We start from the raw sequence: 21,361 nt of genomic DNA, 5'->3' as shown, positions 1-21,361 counted from the left end.
TAGCTGAGGCAGTCCAATGTACATTGCTCAGGATACCATTTTGGTCTAAAAATTGTTGTCAATTCCAGTCCCCTGTTTTTAAATCCCGTGACTTTTAACGCAAAAAAAGCTCCTGGGCATGACATTGCTGATTCACGCCACCCATCAATCATCCTTTTTCAGGCAACGTGCAAAAACCTTTGCGGACAGAATTCGCGAATAGGCTAATTCTCGAAGTTCTCATTATTAACGAACAGAAACTTTCCCTTCTGTCGATTCGAATGACGATGAAATGTAATGTTTAAAAATAAAAAATTAAATAAAGAAGGCTTTTTTGCTATGATTTTACATTTGACGCCCTTTTATATATATGCGCCCTGTAGTAACCCCATCTTATTCTTAACAAAGAAATAAAAAGCGCCCGGGCGTTTCAAGAAAGATATACATTATATATTAATTCACTGCTCATAATTTTCACCAGGATGGCCGAGTGGTTAAGGCGTTGGACTTAAGTTCCAATGGACGAATGTCCGCGTGGGTTCGAACCCCACTTCTGGTAAAGTGAAAATTTTTCTTTTTTTCAAGTTTATTTGGCTAAATTTTAGCTTTCCACATTACTACAACACCCGTCAATTGTCATCATAGAAAATTAACATCACTACCGTCACTTTTCACCAAATTTTTATTCTCTGTAACATTTATTTATTCTCGGATCCGGGTTAACATGCTTAAAATTTTCTGATCATTTGCAACAAAAATGAGCAACATATTTAAATTCAGCACCAAAATTTTTAGAGACATGCCTCTATTAGTAGCCAAAATTTTGATGTAAAATTTAAAAACTTTAAATTACAATAAATCCTGTTCTATAATCTTTTGGTATTCTAAATTCCCATGTTATATAATTTTTACTGATAAATCCAAATATGCCACTCATTTTCCCCAAAAGTTCCTTGTTTTTTTTTCAAAATTTGATAATTTTAACCTGAATCCGAGAATAACTACAATTGGTATTTTTTTCAATGGATAGTTCATTTTTGTCAATTTACTTCTACTACTACCATTTTTAATTTCCCCCCTCCAGAGAATATAAAAGAATAACGAAAATACATTTTCTGTAGGTTTTAGAAGAACCTGTTCAGGGTGGCACAGATTTAAAACAAATTTTAGTTTATGATTTTAGATTAAATTTCAGTAGAAAACGCTAAAAACGTAAAAAAAAAACACTCCATATTTTTAGATTTAACAATGAATTAATATTTTAGACTACACTTTAGGTGTTATATATAGCTACGTTTAGAAAATTATTTCTCAAAAAAAATAATTAGAAAAAATTATTTGTCACAGATAAAAATTTTGCACTTAAGGAAAATTTATTTACACTTTTTTCACCAAACTATCCTTGATAGGTTACTACAACAGAACAAAACATTTTTGGCTTTAAAAAATCTTCACCTCAATTTTATTAAGCCCAACACCTTTGGGCACAATTTTTGTCTGTAGTTTAACAGTCATGACAATTTGCCAATCACATTTAAATTCAAATGCGGCAGCTCACATCAAAAGTCTCAAGATAAGAAAACTTTATTTAAAATAAATTTTTTAATTCCAAATAATGTAAAAAGAACTAGAACTAGAAAAATACAAATTATGTTATGTCCTATGATATGAATCCTTTGCAATATGTGAAATACCAGCTTGTTATAATTTCGACTTCTTGTTTGTTGAGCGGATCATTTTTTCTAACATTTCCCATTGATCGTCGGTTACCTAAAAAAATAATTTAAGGATACATGCATCAAAAAAACCTATCAACCATTTTAAGAATAGTCAGTTGAGAAAACAGTCTATATTTTGTAAACTGTGAGATAAAATTATATATAAGTATATATTTTCTGAAAGCCAGTTAACTTTGAATTGAGTAGTGCTAACATATAAAAATTATTAAACAACTTATTGAGTAGCTGACTCTAACTCAGAAATGCACAAAAAAAAAACATGCAAAAAATGATTTTTTGAGGAAACTGAAAGGAAACTAAATGTATAAGTATATAGTAATAGTGCAGTAATACTGCACTATATCAGTTAGGTTATTAAAGACTGAGTTATCACCCAATTATTTTAAAAAACTTTCTGTATGTATAACCCACCCTTTAACTGAATTTATTATTGCTATTTATCACACCTTGGAATTGATGAGGAGCACATATTTGTAAAAAGACATAAAACCGCCAATGTTAGAAGAATTAAGCTAATTTTGTGACGAGCCAATTTCATACATTTATGGCAAGAAAATACAGTGTATTAAGGGGTTCCACAAAACATTTTGGGGACAATACCATTGACATTTTCAAGCAGTACAGTTTAATTTGTAAGCAAGTTCAAAAAGAAAATATTTTTTTATTTGTTTGCATTTAATTCTTTATAATGTATTCATCCTATTTGTGCATTCAAACATAACAGATTTATCATCCCATTAAACAAACAACCATTTTTATTTTATTTTCACACTTTTTTTTGCTTTCAGGTAATATATTAATCTTGATTTTTCGTTTCTTGCAATATATTTTCTCATTTAAAAACTTCATAACTTCAGTATATGAGTAAACAAAAAAACTATATTCCAAACATAATTATTTGAGGAAACTCATAGCAGCCAAAAAACACTTTCAAACATGAATTTAATCTACTCAAATTAACGAGAAAACCTTGAAATATTAAGGCTTGCAGTAAAATAAACCATCTAATTAGTGATATCATGTTAATTAATGTGAAGCATACCTGTGACAACTGACCAAAAACAGCACTGTAACCTCTCCTCTCCCCTCCATCAAAACAAACAACCTAGTTTATAAAAAGCATTTTACTAAAAAGAATAAAATTGGTGTGAAATTTATTTATTCGACAGTAAGACCTCTTAGTTACCTCTTACCTCTCCATTCATAAAATTTGAGTAATCTGAAACCATGTAAGCAGCAAGATTGGCCAGTTCTTCAATTTCACCAAATCTTCCGACAGGTATTTTTTTTAAACCTTCCTCCGTCCACTTTCCAGTAGGATCTAATCTAGAAAATGCACCCTATGTAAAATACAAAATACTTGAAAAAATTATGTAAAAGCAGTCAAGTCAAAAAATGTTAAGATTTAAAAAATGTTTCCTAACACCAAATATGATAGCCTATGCACTGGTAATTTTTAAACTCCAAATATGATAGCCTGAGCACTTATCGTGGGCCAGATGTTACTTAGCTTGCAGTTATGTTGGCTATTGTAAAAAAAAATACAAAGAAAATATATCAACTGACCTCAGTGTGAATAGGACCAGGAGCGATTGTATTTAGTCTGATACCATATTTGGCCCATTCTGAGGATAACGATCTACAAATATTAACATTCTAAGTTAGTGAAGAAAAAAATACATAACTTGTTGAGGAAACTTTTATTAAGTAAAGCCTACTTGGTCATGGCATCAACCCCAGACTTGGCACATGCTGAAGGTACAACGTAGCCAGAACCAAGGTCAGCATACCATGTGGTGATCGATAAAAAGGCTGCACCTGGAAAACCAAATTGGAATCTTTTAAGAAATGAAACAAGGTTTTGACATGAAAGGAAAACAAAACAAACAAACAAAGGCAACACTAAATCCACCTTGATTTGCTTTAATCAGCCGTTTTCCAACATCTAACGTTACATTTGCAGTTCCATTTAAAACAATGTCAACAATTGTTTTGAAAGCATTTGGAGAAAGGCGTTCAAATGGAGATACAAAGTTTCCTGCAGCGTTATTAATAACGATATTTGGAAGACCTAATTTTGCAACTACTTCATCAACAGCTTCTTTGACTCCATCAGGATTACGAACATCTAATTGAACAGGCAATACCTGATAATTGATTGAAGAATGTTTATAGTTACAAAACAAGAATCGTTTTTCTTAATGAAACAAGCATCATTTAAATGTTCCCCAACATAATTAAATCAATACAACTATGTAAAATAATTTGACTGGTTGCAACTTAAGTTTGCTACTTTAAGAAAAACGTTTTGTACAATCTAAATTTCTACATCGATAAAATCAAAACCAGAAAGAAAAATTTCTTCTCCTACCATATGTAAGTGTAAAAAAAGCAAATAGTCAAACTTGAATTTAAAATAAACAAAACTGCTAAAAAAACAGATTATGCATTACATGAGATTAGGCAAAAGAAGACATCGAATACTAAAAATATAATCACTTTGTTTCCAGTTGACTCTGAAATTTCTAAAGCAGCTTTTTCAAGAACAGGTAATCGCCTACAACAAAATCAGTAGTTAAATTAAAATTTCATAAAAAAACAACAGAAAAGTCCTGATAGTTACAACTCTTTTATATTAATAGACAAAGTTTTTCTGTGACTTAAATTATCAAATGTCATTACTATAAAGATTAGTTCAATAGTATTATTACAAGTAGTAAAATCATTGCACTTTTAAGTTTGAGGGAAAATAACTTAAATATGGGTAAAAATAACTGATGCCACATGAACAGACTTATCGTATTGATGTAAGCGAAGTACCATAAGGAAAAACCTCAGTTTTCTCATAGTTTTGTTTTATAGTTTATTGCTGGCATAGGTTCCATTTTATATTTTGACATGTGAATCTTATATTTCCTATTTTTGGTAAGATCATTAGGAAGATAATTCATCAAATGCGAAATCCCAACTAGTGGAAAAGTGATAAATTCAATAAGCTAAATAAAAACAGACTGTCTCATTTGTAATATCAGTCTATCTTACCTACTAGCTATTGCAACGCTTGCTCCCAGCCGTGACAAAATAGTCGCCATTCCTTTTCCCAAACCAGTTCCACCCCCTGTCACAAGTGCAACTTTTCCTTTGAAAGTTTCAGCAGGAAGCATTGGTGTGACTACGGGAGGAAATTTCGTTGACATTTTGCAGTAAATAGTATTGAACAGGTTTATTGTTCTACCATTTCGGAGCATCGAATTCATCAGTAATATCTATCTAAATAATGTTTAAACATAAATGGTGATGATATATAGTTCATTGCAGTATAAATCTTTACCAAGAGTAATTTTTTTTCGAAATATGCACAGGAGTGCTACCGAAAACTAATAAATCATGCAGGCAAAATTTGATACTAATAGAGTAAATAATGAGTTTCCCTAAGTTAGTTCTTGAAATAAAGCATAATATCTGGTGCATAATAGTCGCCCACATTTGCTAAAAAATTCTTCATTATACTCTGGACATTCTTATCCCAATTTTTCAATCTCATTTTAAATGACAAAAAAACTAGCCCCAGTGCTAGTAACTTCATGTGTGGTCAATTCCACCCTGTGTTGCCAGCTTCCTGGCTATTAAATTTTTAAATATTTACTAGCCAATGTTTATTCAACACCCCTTTTATAAGGAGCCGAAAAGCAATTTAGTTAAGACACTGCACGATTCTAGTATATCTCTGTGAGTAAAATTAAAAAAAGTGAATTAAACAAACATGTTTACAGAATTATAATTCTAACAACAACACACACAAGAAAAACAAATTATCTTTTTTTTTAACCTTGTAATTATATATTTTGATTTTCAGAAAAAAATATAAAAATATGCAAACAAACAATAATACATTATCACATAATATCTTTTACCTAATTTATTTAGCTTATTGAATTTATCACTTTTCCACTAGTTGGGATTTCACATTTGATGAATTATCTTCCTAATGATCTTACCAAAAATAGGAAATATAAGATTCACATGTCAAAATATAAAATGGAACCTATGCCAGCAATAATATACATAAAAGGGACTTGTATAAAATGATGTTTGAGTTGTTATAGAGCTTAAAAAGTTGGTTAACAAGTGTTTTTAACTTTTTTTTTTAATTCTTAAATATTCACATTTAAAGAATGTTAGATTTAATTATGGTGCATAAATATGATGTCATATTTAAGAAATATCAAATATAAAATTTTCATCAGTAATTTTAGGCCTGTTAAGGAATGTGCATACAGAACTTTATTAATGCATAGATGTTATAAAGATAATTTGATTAACATAATTCTTTTTTGACAAAATGACACTTGTATAATTTATTTATACATTTTAGGCTATACAACATAAGTCCAACATTATTTTATACCTTCAGTTCCCTTTGAGGCTAATATATTTTCAGTTTTTCCTATACTTATTTTTTGTACCTAACAAAACAAATACATAAAATTACAAAACTAACGATGATGTAACTAATGTGATGATGTATAACTTGACTATTAAACTATAAAACTGTTCTTCATGCAATTCACAATCATAAAAACACTAATTTCATTCAGAAACAATAGTTGCTTTTGCATATTTTTACTTTCATTTAATTTTTTAATAGTCTTCTACCACATTTTATGTAACAAAATTACTATAATGACAGGGTTCAAATTAGCAGGTCACAATTAGCAAATTCACAAATTGAAATGTCTATTTAGCGAATCATTCTGCGAAATGTTAAAATGTTAATGCAAATGTTAAAATTTTATTCTCATTCTTTATCCATAATTTTGTTTCACCTATTTCTTTAACATTTTCTGCAACGAAATAACCATTAACAAGGGTTTTCCTCTTCATGGTCTGACTTTATATTTCTATTCAAACCATGTATATGGGATGGAGGAATTCCAAACAGTATATACTTTTAAAATTGTTTTTAATTAAATATAATTTATACTTACCTAATACATGCATTTGAAAATAAAAAAATATGCTTTGTAATAATAAATATATCAAAGATTAATCCTAAAGTGAAACGTTATAAATATAATTTTGCATTATCCTGAGCTACCTGAAAAAAATTATTTTAAATAAAAACATATTAAGCTGAATAAAACCATAAAAGTTGTATAACTAAGCAAGCACTTTTAGGCATTTAAAATTAATCTTCCAGCAAAATGGACTCTGTTCATGACTTTTAAAGGTCCTTTTTTAGAAGGGAAAGTACTAACAAACATAAAAGAAAAAAAAATTATGTAAGTGGTAAAATATTCTGATGTAATTATTTTCTCTGTAAACCATTTGCTCTGAATTAACGTTGGCTATGATTAACTTGCACTCCTGCCATTTCTAAAATTACTTTATCAGTATCCCATTGACCTGGCAATTTCACTTTTTTTCGTTTTTCAATTTCTTTTTGTTCCCACTTTTTCATATCAGCTTGATGCTTTATTGCTGCCTCACCGCCACAGCCCCACACTTCAACTCTTTCAACAGTCTCATTTAACAAGCCTTTGTAAATGATTTCAGCAGTTGACAAATCTATACTTATTTTTACTTTTGGTCTATTACCACTGCCAATAATAAGGCCTGTTGGAATAGACCGACCCATTTCCTTTAAATAAACCATGTTAGAATTTGTTTCCACAATATTGACACATGGAAACAGTTCAATAAGATAACAATAAGGCCCACCGAACTTTTCTGGAGAGTCAGTCCAACGCTGGTCCAAACCTAGAACAATAGTAAGGCCTGTGCTAAACTGGATAAATGTAATTGTGGGGCTTTTGTAGTCCATTATCTTATGTTTGAATCGATTCAAACTTAATCCATGTTGATTGCTATCAAACAGAATGTGCCAGGTATAATCAAGGTTACTTTCAGCATCAATGTCATCAGCATTAAACTTATTATGAAGACTGGTAAAACACGAAGGTAAAACAGAACACAAATACCACAGAACAGCAGATGTAAGTAGCGAATTGATTGTTAAACACTCTTGGGGTAGTGAAAGCATTTCAAATTTCCCTTTCTGTGACAAACCCGTAAATTTGTGCTGAAGCCAGGTTTGAAAACCAGAAAATATATTCTTACAGTTAGAGTTCAACCAAGAAATAACATCATTACGAGAAACTGTAGAAGCACCATTTAAACAGCCACTTGCTATTCCATCAACCAAATAATCATTTATTAAAGAGTCCATATTAGTATTAGCCATACTATCGGCTTGAGTTATTCCAACTTGTATACAATTTAAAACTATCAATTTTAAATCGTGATGATCAAGATCTCGTTTCTCATCAATAATCAAGTCAAAGTAGAATTGCAGGTTTTCAATGGAATTGTTATCAGCATTCTGCAAAATAGCATGCGATCTTTCAACAAACATTAATCGTGTCTGTGCACAAGAGTTAAGTAAATCTATAAAATATCTTTCAAACAAGTTTGATGCTAACGGAGTATTAGGTAAAGAAAAATGTTTTTGAAATAGGTCTTTGTTAAGTATCCCATAGTCGCATAATGAGATGTACAACTCAACCAGTTTTTCATTGTGAGGGTATTTCTGTATTTCTTGATGCCAGCTGGAGCTGCTGTGATTACCCATTTGGTTTTTAGATCTTTGCTTAAAATGTAAAAAAAAACAGAAGTTAGTATATCATAACCTTTTGATGTATACGTAATAATCTTAAAAATAAAATAATATCAAGGAGCCAAAAATGAAGGGAAGGACTCTTACTAAAAAGATTGTTTAAGGGTAAACCTAAAGTAATCTCTGTTTTTATCATGTATATATATTATATATGTAAGTTTTCTTGTCGCTAAAGTTAACAACTTATATAATAATTATCACAAATCATCTGTTACAAGGATGTATATACAAATAAATAATTTCTTATGTATTTTTATTTTATTAACCATTTCTATTTTAGCAATGTGCATAATAAAATGAGTTGCAGTAATGTGGAGGCCATAGTTGCATGTACCTTATTAAAAAATTATATTTTTTATATTTTTTAATCATTTGAATGGTCATCTGTTGCCTAAAAGTAGCAAAAAAAACACAGCAGATATTATCCCCATAATTTAATTTAAACATTTCTTAATATTTTCAACAGATTAACAACTATATACATCCTGGGCACAAGGTTGTGAAATACATGTACATGACACCAAAAAATAAGGTGATTCAAGCTGTATAAAATAGCTTGTAGAATAGCTATAGAGTTATATATCTAGCTAGAATAGGGGCAAGTGAAAAGAGAAATTTTGTGACATATATACTTTTATAAATTTGGCCAAAATTTAATAAGGTTTTTTTAAAGTTTTTATGTAAAACACTACACTGAAATCCCATATACTGTTAATGTGAGTATAAAAAAATTTTCCTCCTGCTTTAGTGGACAAAATCTGTTATGCTTGAAAATCTCTTTTGTCACCATCAATTGTCACTGTCAATTTTCGTACTACCTAAAAACATTTTACTGTGTTTATCTTTCAGCTACTGTATTAGCCACAGTCCAAACACCCAAACCTTAATCTACAAGAAAATACAAGCAACTAGCCAATTTCACATTACATTATCACAATAAAATAGCCATGTTTGACATGAACGAAAAACTGATTTTCAATGTATTGCAATTAAATATCTTGTGCAAGCAGTTATTAGCAGGGAAATGCTTTTTGATTAACTTCAGAAAAAGGTTTCTTTAATGTTCGTTGCGACAGCAATGTTATACGGTGGGTTAAACAAAAATGACTTTGCATGTTCTTGTTCTTCTCCTTTGGCTGTCCGCATTTTTGTTGTATATATCCTAATTTGTAGTCAAATCCACTTTCCGATGGTGATCTGTCGTAAACGCCTTTCACTCTGTTAAATTCTTCCTTGTTGCAAGATGTCAGATATTCTTTTGTTAATCATTTTTGGAGGCTCTTTGATGATGCTTGGAGGGTGGTTTGATTTGGAGTTCATGTATTTAGTAGTGTTATTAGGCTTTATGTATGGGAAGTACTTTCCACTTTCCAGGTCTAATGTAACATCTAAAAATTTGGTCACCGTCAAGTTGGTATCGGTTGTGATTTTTAGTCCTTCAGCCTTAAACAGCTTGGTTATATCTTTTCGTAAACAGTCTAGTTTAGGACAATCCATCATCACGGTATAAACCAATATTGTCTTTATACTAGCTATATATGTATTTTATACACCAGTTGTCAGTGGATAACACGTCTTGCTGTCAAAACAGTGAAACAAACAAACATATTTGGCAATTTGGTTTGGCGTCATAAAAAATTTTTTGGAGGTGAAACGTTTCCGTATTTTATTCAACATGGGCGATTCAACATGGGCGAGTGAATGTTACCATAGCCCCAGGTTAACCCAAGCCATGTAAGGGAAATTGGGAAGATCGCACACTGTGTGGGCCATTGGATGTTGCCTGGAGTTGTCTAGTAGAGCGCGGGCTCTAATGGGGTCTGCGTAGCTCAAAATGAGCATTAAATACTCTAGGACTCTCCATCTACGCCATGGTCCCTCCTGGAAATAGTAGACAGGGTATATCCCTCTATATTTGTAAGGCTAGCCATGTAAAATATGCACATCTATCTCATCTAGGTGAAGAGAGTGCAGAGCTAGACACATTTTAGAGTTTTAAGAACAATGTTAAGAATTTTGAGCAAAGATAATTTTTTGGAGCAAAATCTAGATAGCTTAGCAATTTACATGTTCAAAGACTTAATTAAAAGTTTTGTGATACAGTTCCCGGTAGAGAATACAGAACAGAACAGAGGTTTTGAGATAAGAGACAGTGTTGTTTGCGCTTTTTTACAAAGATATGAGATAAAAAAAATTGCACACTTATTGGCTACGGATCGTCTACGAGTGCCTTGTGCCATCTACCTACTATTTATTTCGTTATATGCTTATAGCTATATAAATTTTAAAAAATACTTAGCTAGCTAACCTTTTTTTCTAAAACTACCCTGTTTTCCACCATATTTATTTATCTGGTGAAAGGAGTACTCCCGTTTTTACCGAATCCTAACCCAGCGTTCCACTATCGCATTACTTCGTGCGGAGAACGCAAGATCCAACAAGTCCGCTTTTTTTGTGTTTATTTCGACTTGCTATAAAATAATGTTCCATAATATATATGGCTAACGGAATTGCTTTTTTATAGTCTTTTTTTAAAAATACACTTTTTAAAAAAATTGCACTTTCTGTTTAAGAATACACCTTCTTTTTAAAAACGCAAATGCATTTCTTTAAAAGTAAAATACTTCACTTTCTTTTTAAAAAACATCCTTGTTTTGGCATGATACAGTAATACTTTAAACAAGAGATTACATATCCACTCTTGAATAATCTATTTCCTAAACTGCTTAGAAAGTAACTTTTTACACCGTGTTAGAAATATTTTCGATCTCTTAATTCAAACATTTATTAAGGTGTGGTAATCACGGACTTTTAAGATTATATGATATAGGTCCTAATTTCTTTTTCTTATTACATTTTCAAAAGGCCTAAATTTGTCGATTTAGAAGACAATAATTGCAGAAATAGTTAGGAGGGTACATAAGCACTTCCCACAGTCGTTTAAGAGGAAACATAAACACTTCTCGCGGTTTTTTAAGAGTGCGAGTGCGCAACAGTTAATTTATAAAAATGCGGGAAAGCAATTATTTCATTTAAGCAATTTCGCAGCCGTTAAACGTGATATTCTTTGTAAAAATAAAAAAAGATTGTTTCCTTCTTGCTTTTAAAGTCTATCCGTTGCAACGAATGCTCTGTTTTTTTGCTACATAAAATCAGCAAAGAGAGTTTTCCAATGGTAAGATTAGTAATGAGAGGAAATAACTTCAAGATGCAAGTATCCAAACAAATTTCTAACCTTGTTTTGCTTAGCACACTGCAATAATTTTAGCATGAGAAATTAAGAAAGATAATTTGAAAACTATTGCGTTGGATTCCATGCGTTTTCCGGCAATCTGGAGGGGTTGGTTTTTAAAATCTCGAAAGAAAAAAGAGAAAACGAACACTTGAGGTTAAGAAAAAGTTTCTTATAAAAAGTTTATATGGTAAAACACGAAGGTAAAACAGAACACAAATACCACAGAACAGCAGGTGTAAGTAGCGAATTGATTGTTAAACACTCTTGGGGTAGTGAAAGCATTTCAAATTTCCCTTTCTGTGACAAACCCGTAAATTTGTGCTGAAGCCAGGTTTGAAAACCAGAAAATATATTCTTACAGTTAGAGTTCAACCAAGAAATAACATCATTACGAGAAACTGTAGAAGCACCATTTAAACAGCCACTTGCTATTCCATCAACCAAATAATCATTTATTAAAGAGTCCATATTAGTATTAGCCATACTATCGGCTTGAGTTATTCCAACTTGTATACAATTTAAAACTATCAATTTTAAATCGTGATGATCAAGATCTCGTTTCTCATCAATAATCAAGTCAAAGTAGAATTGCAGGTTTTCAATGGAATTGTTATCAGCATTCTGCAAAATAGCATGCGATCTTTCAACAAACATTAATCGTGTCTGTGCACAAGAGTTAAGTAAATCTATAAAATATCTTTCAAACAAGTTTGATGCTAACGGAGTATTAGGTAAAGAAAAATGTTTTTGAAATAGGTCTTTGTTAAGTATCCCATAGTCGCATAATGAGATGTACAACTCAACCAGTTTTTCATTGTGAGGGTATTTCTGTATTTCTTGATGCCAGCTGGAGCTGCTGTGATTACCCATTTGGTTTTTAGATCTTTGCTTAAAATGTAAAAAAAACAGAAGTTAGTATATCATAACCATGTATACGTAATAATCTTAAAAATAAAATAATATCAAGGAGCCAAAAATGAAGGGAAGGACTCTTACTAAAAAGATTGTTTAAGGGTAAACCTAAAGTAATCTCTGTTTTTATCATGTATATATATTATATATGTAAGTTTTCTTGTCGCTAAAGTTAACAACTTATATAATAATTATCACAAATCATCTGTTACAAGGATGTATATACAAATAAATAATTTCTTATGTATTTTTATTTTATTAACCATTTCTATTTTAGCAATGTGCATAATAAAATGAGTTGCAGTAATGTGGAGGCCATAGTTGCATGTACCTTATTAAAAAATTATATTTTTTATATTTTTTAATCATTTGAATGGTCATCTGTTGCCTAAAAGTAGCAAAAAAAACACAGCAGATATTATCCCCATAATTTAATTTAAACATTTCTTAATATTTTCAACAGATTAACAACTATATACATCCTGGGCACAAGGTTGTGAAATACATGTACATGACACCAAAAAATAAGGTGATTCAAGCTGTATAAAATAGCTTGTAGAATAGCTATAGAGTTATATATCTAGCTAGAATAGGGGCAAGTGAAAAGAGAAATTTTGTGACATATATACTTTTATAAATTTGGCCAAAATTTAAGGTTTTTTTAAAGTTTTTATGTAAAACACTACACTGAAATCCCATATACTGTTAATGTGAGTATGAAAAATTTTTCCTCCTGCCTTAGTGGACAAAATCTGTTATGCTTGAAAATCTCTTTTGTCACCATCAATTGTCACTGTCAATTTTCGTACTACCTAAAAACATTTTACTGTGTTTATCTTTCAGCTACTGTATTAACCACAGTCCAAACACCCAAACCTTATTCTACAAGAAAATACAAGCAACTAGCCAATTTCACATTACATTATCACAATAAAATAGCCATGTTTGACATGAACGAAAAACTGATTTTCAATGTATTGCAATTAAATATCTTGTGCAAGCGGTTATTAGCAGGGAAATGCTTTTTGATTAACTTCAGAAAAAGGTTTCTTCAGTGTTCGTTGCGACAGCAATGTTATACGGTGGGTTAAACAAAAATGACTTTGCATGTTCTTGTTCTTCTCCTTTGGCTGTCCGAATTTTTGTTGTATATATCCTAATTTGTAGTCAAATCCACTTTCCGATAGTGATCTGTCGTAAACGCCTTTCACTCTGTTAAATTCTTCCTTGTTGCAAGATGTCAGATATTCTTTTGTTAATCATTTTTGGAGGCTCTTTGATGATGCTTGGAGGGTGGTTTGATTTGGAGTTCATGTATTTAGTAGTGTTATCAGGCTTTATGTATGGGAAGTACTTTCCACTTTCCAGGTCTAATGTAACATCTAAAAATTTGGTCACCGTCAAGTTGGTATCGGTTGTGATTTTTAGTCCTTCAGCCTTAAACAGCTTGGTTATATCTTTTCGTAAACAGTCTAGTTTAGGTCTGTTAGCGTAATGTACTACAGACAATCCATCATCACGGTATAAACCAATATTGTCTTTATACTAGCTATATATGTATTTTATACACCAGTTGTCAGTGGATAACACGTCTTGCTGTCAATAATTTTTTGGAGCAAAATCTAGATAGCTTAGCAATTTACATGTTCAAAGACTTAATTAAAAGTTTTGTGATACAGTTCCCGGTAGAGAATACAGAACAGAACAGAGGTTTTGAGATAAGAGACAGTGTTGTTTGCGCTTTTTTACAAAGATATGAGATAAAAAAAATTGCACACTTATTGGCTACGGATCGTCTACAGGGGCGGATCTAGCAAATTTTCTTTGTAGGTCATGATGCGCAGCATCATGACCTACTAAGAAAATTTGAATATACAGCTGGGGGTCTTGGGGGGCGCTGTAAGCCCCCCAAGCGGGGTCAGGGGCGGAGCCCCAGAAGCTTTCGCTAAAACGGGCTTTGCGAACCCTGAAATAGGCTTAAACGGGGACAAAAAACAACCTCGTATGCAGACGTTTTAGACCTTGATAACAGAAACGAAACATTCTCATAAACGCCGCAGCTCAGCATAAACACTTCAAATAGAAAAAGAATGACAACTTAAATGTATTTCGTTAGCATAAATCATTTTTAGACTGTTTCGCCCAATGTCAGGGCTCGTCAGCATGCCTAGGACAAACGAAAAATAGAATGAAAATATAGTTCGTTAAGCCCGACATGGACAGTCATAATGCCGCTCCGGAAACCAGGTACTGTCGGCTGGAGTCAGGCCGAGCCCGGAATAAGGAAAATTTATTTATAGAAAGAAGTTATTGTTAAAGTGGAAGTAAAGAAATGGCTCTGTCAACTGCACGCACAGGAATTAATTATCATTGCAGCTAGCTGTTTTGTCACATCATCGTATGATGATTGTAAAATTTTCAGAGGGTTGAGTATTATCATTACAGCTTGCTGTTTTGTTACATCATCGTATGATGATTGTAAAATTTGCAGAGGGTTAAGTATTATCATTGCAGCTTGCTGTTTTGTCACATCATCGCAAAAACAAATGTACTGTATATAACTACTGTAAGAAGGTAAATGAAAAAAACTAAAAAGAAGGTAATTGGATTCATAACGTTATCATCACCTTCATCACCACCACGTAAAATTTAAGCATTCGAGAAAGCTTAGAAGGAAAAAAAAGACTTAGTTACTCCTTGACCCAGGTACTGTCAGCGGAGCCTACTGAGCCCGGGGACAATTTTGAATCAATCAGGTTTGTCATCACTAAAAATGGGGAGGGGGGGGGAGAGGAGAGAGAGAAATATATTGAGTATGAAACTTAGGCTGGTTTGAATATGTAAACCATTTTTTGATGTTTCATGTTGTTTAAAAAAGTTTTTGGCAGCTGGCCAATGTCGAAAAGGTTGAGAAAGCAATTTCTGTAACTTAGAAGTTTTGTTAGCAACCTTGTGACCAAAAAGGATACATGGCAAACAAAATGCTCCATCCAAAGTTGGTGAATATTTAAGCCATAAAAAGGTCTTTAGCCATTCATGCCGAAAGGAACGCCCACTTTTTTTAGGAAAAATAAAAGATTTATCGGGCACAAAAACATTGGTGATTAGGTTGTGTACACCTTTATCATTTAGACCTGAAACTTTAGAAAGGAAAGAGGCAACGTCATATTGATGTTCAAAATTTAAAACAGTAGCAAAGGAAATATCATTTAAAGCTTTGTCATTGTTATTAAAATCTTCAGCAGATGTGCTATTATTGTTACTATCTTTATAATCTTCAGTTAGTTTATTGTTAAAGGAAGCTTTATTAGGAAAGAAATTAAACTGTTTATCTTTAATCACAGGTTTTACAAGAGATAATTTCCCGGTTGCCTGTGCATCCGGAAAAAACCTTGTTTGCCTTTTCACAGGAGGAGATAAAACTTTTGTGTCCGCAGCTGAACCTGACTTGCGTTTATGTATCTGCTTAAAAATAATTGGAACGAAATGATTAGGTGCAAAATTTTCTCTGGATGGAAGTAAGCCCTCATAGCAAAACAAAATGTGAATAGCAAAAGCAGAGCTTGGTTGTCTAGGCTCTATTAATTGGTTAAACAACATTTGAGCTTTTTTGCATCCATAATCTGGGTAATAAGAAAATATATTCCTGTTTGTGACAGATGACAGAGCAAGCATAGCAAGAAAGGAACAATATTTCCGATCTACTAAATTTAAAATGGCTACTTCCTTAACTAAGTCTTCTTGTTTTTTGTCTGTGTTAAATGCAGAATTGCAGACAGACATATTGAGAATATCTTCCATAGATTTAAAGAGACTTTCTGGAAGAGCAAGGATAGAAGAAAATAGAGGATGCTTACAGTAAAAGCTAGCATTCATCATTAGCTCCACTGACACAAGAATTCGAAAGTCGTCAACCATCACATTTTTCCCAAACAAACACAACGCCATAGAACTGTACAGGCAATTTCCATTGACCTGAGACCTGTAATAAAAATAGGTATTGCTAGCTATTCTAAAACTTTAACTACACATTTTGCCAAACTGCTGCCTATTAAAGGTTTGTTTATGAAATTCAACTTGCTCAATATATAAATAAACTAAGAATGCATCAACAAAAGAAACTGAACAAGCAAGACATATTTGAGATGACCTTTGCACATTTTAAAACAACAAAGATTATTCATAATCTTTTTTAAGACAATATTCAGCTGCATAGTTAGTGGTCATAGTAACAAAAACGCATAGCTATTATAGAAACAACAAAAGATAAACATAAACAACTCACTTCAACGTAATTGCGCAACCATCCTTCTTTGCTTTCACATAGGCAGGAAGGTAGTATTCTGCATGGCAATTTCTTTGGATAAAACCAAAAGTAAGTTGTTTTTGCAACACGTCAGTAGATGGCAAAACAGAATTACATTTAAACTTTTTATTTAATTCGGCGTAAATTTGAGGTAGCTCATCAAAATTTTCGTTTTCAAAAACTAACTCCACACGCTCTCTCAAGCTCTTGCAAGCCATGTTGAGAACGGAAAGAATCTTCCGCATGCCTTACTTATATTTATACCAACATGCTACAAATTTTGACAGGTTTGTTTAAAACTTTCTGACTAAAAATAGGTCAGGCCCACATAGGTTGATTCTAGTCAACGGTGAAAGCCTCACGGGATAACCTAGAGCCAAGACTGGCTGGCTTCAAAATTTCTGACTAAAAATAGGTCAGGCCAAGATAGGTTGACTCTAGTGTATGGTGAAAGCCTCACGGGATAACCTAGAGCCAAGACTGGCTGGCTTCAAAATTTCTGACTAAAAATAGGTCAGGCCAACATAGGTTTGATTCTTGTCGACGGTAAAAGCCTCGCGGGATAACCTAGAGCCAAGACTGGGCTGACTTCAAAATTTCTGACTCAAAATAGGTCGGGCCCACATAGGTTTGATTCTAGTCGACGGTAAAAGCCTCGCGGGATAACCTAGAGCCAAGACTGGCTAACACAGGTCAGGTCAACATAGGTTGATCCAATTCGCGTTATGAGAAAACAAGGAGAAATATTTCGATCTTCAGATTCCGGGTAAATTCGACAGAATTCGATTTCAATCCTCGGCATTTTTTTACTAGGTCGCGTGACAGGGTTGACCTAGTCTAAATCCGCGCCTGGTCTACGAGTGCCTTGTGCCATCTACATACTATTTATTTCGTTATATGCTTATAGCTAAATAAATTTTAAAAAATACTTAGCTAGCTAACCTTTTTTTCTAAAACTACCCTGTTTTCCACCATATTTATTTATCTGGTAAAAGGAGTACTCCCGTTTTTACCGAATCCTAACCCAGCGTTCCACTATCGGATTACTTCGTGCGGAGAACACAAGATCCAAGAAGTCCGCTTTTTTGTGTTTATTTCGACTTGCTATAAAATAATGTTCCATAATATATATGGCTAACGGAATTGCTTTTTTATAGTCTTTTTTTAAAAATACACTTTTTAAAAAAATTGCACTTTCTGTTTAAGAATACACCTTCTTTTTAAAAACGCAAATGAATTTCTTTAAAAGTAAAACACTTCACTTTCCTTGTTTTGGCATGATACAGTAATACTTTAAACAAGAGATTACATATCCACTCTTGAATAATCTATTTCCTAAACTGCTCAGAAAGTAACTTTTTACACCGTGTTAGAAATATTTTCGATCTCTTAATTTAAACATTTATTAAGGTGTGGTAATCACGGACTTTTAAGGTTATATGATATAGGTCCTAATTTCTTTTTCTTATTACATTTTCAAAAGGCCTAAATTTGTCGATTTAGAAGACAATAATTGCAGAAATAGTTAGGAGGGTACATAAACACTTCCCACAGTCGTTTAAGAGGAAACATAAACACTTCCCGCGGTCCTTTAAGAGTGCGAGTGTGCAACAGTTAATTTATAAAAATGCGGGAAAGCAATTATTTCATGTAAGCAATTTCCCAGCCGTTAAACGTGATATTCTTTATAAAAATAAAAAAAGATTGTTTCCTTCTTGCTTTTAAAGTCTATCGGTTGCAACGAATGTTCTGTTTTTTACTACATAAAATCAGCAAAGAGAGTTTTCCAATGGTAACATTAGTAATGAGAGGAAATAACTTCAAGATGCAAGTATCCAAACAAATTTCTAACCTTGTTTTGCTTAGCACACTGCAATAATTTTAGCATGCGAAATTAAGAAAGATAATTTGAAAACTATTGCGTTGGATTCCATGCGTTTTCCGGCAATCTGGAGGGGTTGGTTTTTAAAATCTCGAAAGAAAAAAGAGAAAACGAACACTTGAGGTTAAGAAAAAGTTTCTTATAAAAAAGTTAATATGGCACTCTACTGTCAATTCAAACGTGTGGTATAAACAATAACATTGGCCAAAGTGAAAAGCTAAAGGATCCTTTTTTAACAAGCACAGTGTATGGTGTATACATTTTTCAATCTATTTCTTGTGAAGAGATGGAAGCAATCTCCACAATCACATTTTTCAACCTCGATTCCAGGGCCGATAACGTCTTTTGACATGAGAATGAAGTTTCATCTTTATATCAAAAAACGGGCCCTGGAATCGAGGTTGGACATTTTAAACCTGTTACTTTCTGTGACTTAGACACAAAATTTTCAATTGGATGCATTATCTTTCTCATTAATACTTCCATGTCATCCAAATTTTCTCCAATATGTCTGCGCAAGCGTCACGTAATGGCCAACTTCCTCAAGATGCAAAAAGTCTTTCCGTATCTGCTTTATCGGTTCAGATTATCCCCTTTTATGGTTTAACTTGCCAAACTGTATTGAAACTGTTTCTGTAAACGAAAGAAAGAACGTCCAACTTGATTTCTACTAGAGCCTTCAGGGTTTGCAGCTGTTGTATGTTCTCTATCTACTTGGAAAGGAGAAATTCACGTGTTTCCTTCCACACCAATCGAAACCAAACTCCCTCTTTAATCATAATTGTTCATTCAGGGGAAAAGGTTGCTTGCAGCAGAAAAAATTATAGAATATAAGTTTGTGAACAGGACCTCGTGAATTATGTAAAATGCGATGTAAAAGATTGTAAAATTAATTGCAGAAAGTAACCTTGAGTCAAGGTTGTTCCCCTGGGTCTTCTACACTGTCCCGTCAAATATCATAGGCTTGCGGCATGTCCCAACTTGTTTACATTTGTCAATAGGAGAACAATTTATAAATATTAATTCCATATTCTTTTCTTCCACAATTATTTCTTTTGTGTTCATTTCTTTCCTAGAGATAGTTCTTTGGAACTTATGAACAAGGAATGTTTCGGAAAGGTATTACTGTTTTTATAATTTTGTTAGTCCTTTTCTATTTTCTTATTTAATCATTTATCAGTGTGGCTGTTGCATAAAAGTTGCTTCGTGTTTTGAAGGATATGAGCCTCATATTGCCAAATAAGATATGTTGCTATTAAAAAAGCGTGTAGATGCTAGGAAAAAAAATATTAAATAATGCTACTCCACCAATCCACGTCCTTCACAGTCAAAAAAGCATTACAACAAAATACATCAAGATTTACTAACAGCATGCCCCGTACACTCCCAAGAGCTATAAAAACATGTATTTTGCGCAAATCCGATAACTTATTACAATTGGTTTCTCTGCAAACCAGGATCGTTTGTTTTAAGAAATGGCGTTCTTAAATGTTTCCCGTACACTTTTTATCCCTAGAGCTGCATGCATGATGCAGAGTGATTGAAGGGGAGTTTACAGCTTTTTGTAGGTCCATGTTTAGATAGTACAAAATTGTGATTTTTAAACCATATAAAACTCTCCTATTTGGTCTTTCTTTTCTTGTCTGTCAGGATGCGCGCGCATATACGGAACTTTGCAAACATTCGCAACTCATCCAATAAGGATAGTCAAATTTGGTGCGTAGTGCTGTTAGTTCTTTTTCTATTAAATATGATGTTACGTAGAACTATATGTCAATGGAAACTTACTTCTGTAACTGAATCTTTTTATGCGACATATACCTACGAAATAAACAGCAATGCCAATGCAAATGTGTCGAGAGTGTTTATCTACGAAACAGTACAACTTCTTTCCCAAGGTATTTCGCCTTCAAATAATTTGATAGCGACGAAATTAGTGGCAATAACGGTTAATGGACCAATAGATGCCTGGGGACAGAGGGAAACAGTAACAACAGGGCGAAAGCGGCAAAAAACACAAACTCTTCTCCCCCATTAGTGGCAACGACTTCATTTAGCACCGGGCTAAGTGGTCCCGACACACGACGTACAACATAACTAACAACCTTCATACTTTCGTTGGTATGGCCATCGACAGAAAATTTATGTATTTTTTATGAATTATGAAGGTATTATGCAGTATTATGCGATATTACGTTGGTATGGCCATCGACAGAAAATTTATGTACTTTTTTTGAATTATGAAGGTATTATGCAGTATTATGCAGTATTATGCGATATTACGTTGTTATAGCCATCGACAGAAAATTTATGTATTTTTTATGAATTATGAAGGTATTATGCAGTATTATGCAGTATTATGCGATATTACGTTGGTATGGCCATCGACAGAAAAAATATGTATTTTTTATGAATTATGAAGGTATTATGCAGTATTATGCAGTATTATGCGATATTACGTTGGTATGGCCATCGACAGAAAATTTATGTGTTTTTTATGAATTATGAAGGTATTATGCAGTATTATGCGATATTACGTTGTTATGGCCATCGACAGAAAATTTATGTACTTTTTTTGAATTATAAAGGTATTATGCAGTATTATGCAGTATTATGCGATATTACGTTGGTT

General features: G+C 32.6%; 4 protein-coding genes and 1 non-coding gene across 5 annotated transcripts; 1 reads left to right on the top strand and 4 right to left on the bottom strand.

Moving 5' to 3' along the window:
- The first annotated feature begins 455 nt into the window (after nucleotides 1–455).
- Nucleotides 456–538, top strand: Trnal-uaa (transfer RNA leucine (anticodon UAA)). Its single transcript has one exon. It is a non-coding gene; the product is annotated as a tRNA-Leu (tRNA).
- Nucleotides 539–1,547: 1,009 nt separating this feature from the next.
- On the bottom strand, nucleotides 1,548–5,860 carry LOC130614052 (2,4-dienoyl-CoA reductase [(3E)-enoyl-CoA-producing], mitochondrial-like). The gene is made up of 8 exons (XM_057435450.1): nucleotides 4,761–5,860; nucleotides 4,218–4,275; nucleotides 3,631–3,865; nucleotides 3,437–3,536; nucleotides 3,285–3,357; nucleotides 2,912–3,058; nucleotides 2,761–2,823; nucleotides 1,548–1,749 (listed from the first exon to the last, which is right to left on the bottom strand). The coding sequence occupies exons 1-8, from the start codon at nucleotides 4,973–4,975 to the stop codon at nucleotides 1,681–1,683; spliced, it is 960 nt and encodes a 319-aa protein (XP_057291433.1). The 5' UTR covers nucleotides 4,976–5,860; the 3' UTR covers nucleotides 1,548–1,680.
- Nucleotides 5,861–6,519: 659 nt separating this feature from the next.
- LOC130614051 (uncharacterized) lies at nucleotides 6,520–11,055 on the bottom strand. Its single transcript, XM_057435449.1, has 2 exons — nucleotides 10,703–11,055; nucleotides 6,520–8,367 (listed from the first exon to the last, which is right to left on the bottom strand). Exons 1-2 carry the CDS (start codon nucleotides 10,733–10,735, stop codon nucleotides 7,057–7,059), a joined length of 1,344 nt encoding a protein of 447 aa, XP_057291432.1. The 5' UTR covers nucleotides 10,736–11,055; the 3' UTR covers nucleotides 6,520–7,056.
- Nucleotides 11,056–11,777: 722 nt separating this feature from the next.
- Nucleotides 11,778–17,824, bottom strand: LOC130614053 (uncharacterized). The gene is made up of 2 exons (XM_057435451.1): nucleotides 17,790–17,824; nucleotides 11,778–12,517 (listed from the first exon to the last, which is right to left on the bottom strand). The coding sequence occupies exons 1-2, from the start codon at nucleotides 17,820–17,822 to the stop codon at nucleotides 11,810–11,812; spliced, it is 741 nt and encodes a 246-aa protein (XP_057291434.1). The 5' UTR covers nucleotides 17,823–17,824; the 3' UTR covers nucleotides 11,778–11,809.
- LOC130614049 (uncharacterized) lies at nucleotides 14,472–17,275 on the bottom strand. Its single transcript, XM_057435447.1, has 2 exons — nucleotides 16,827–17,275; nucleotides 14,472–16,523 (listed from the first exon to the last, which is right to left on the bottom strand). Exons 1-2 carry the CDS (start codon nucleotides 17,090–17,092, stop codon nucleotides 15,290–15,292), a joined length of 1,500 nt encoding a protein of 499 aa, XP_057291430.1. The 5' UTR covers nucleotides 17,093–17,275; the 3' UTR covers nucleotides 14,472–15,289.
- Nucleotides 17,825–21,361: the final 3,537 nt, after the last annotated feature.

The sequence above is a fragment of the Hydractinia symbiolongicarpus genome, chromosome 11 (assembly GCF_029227915.1).
Source record: "Hydractinia symbiolongicarpus strain clone_291-10 chromosome 11, HSymV2.1, whole genome shotgun sequence".
Classification (NCBI taxonomy): Eukaryota; Metazoa; Cnidaria; class Hydrozoa; order Anthoathecata; family Hydractiniidae; genus Hydractinia; species Hydractinia symbiolongicarpus.
This window is presented reverse-complemented; position numbering and strand designations above follow the sequence as displayed.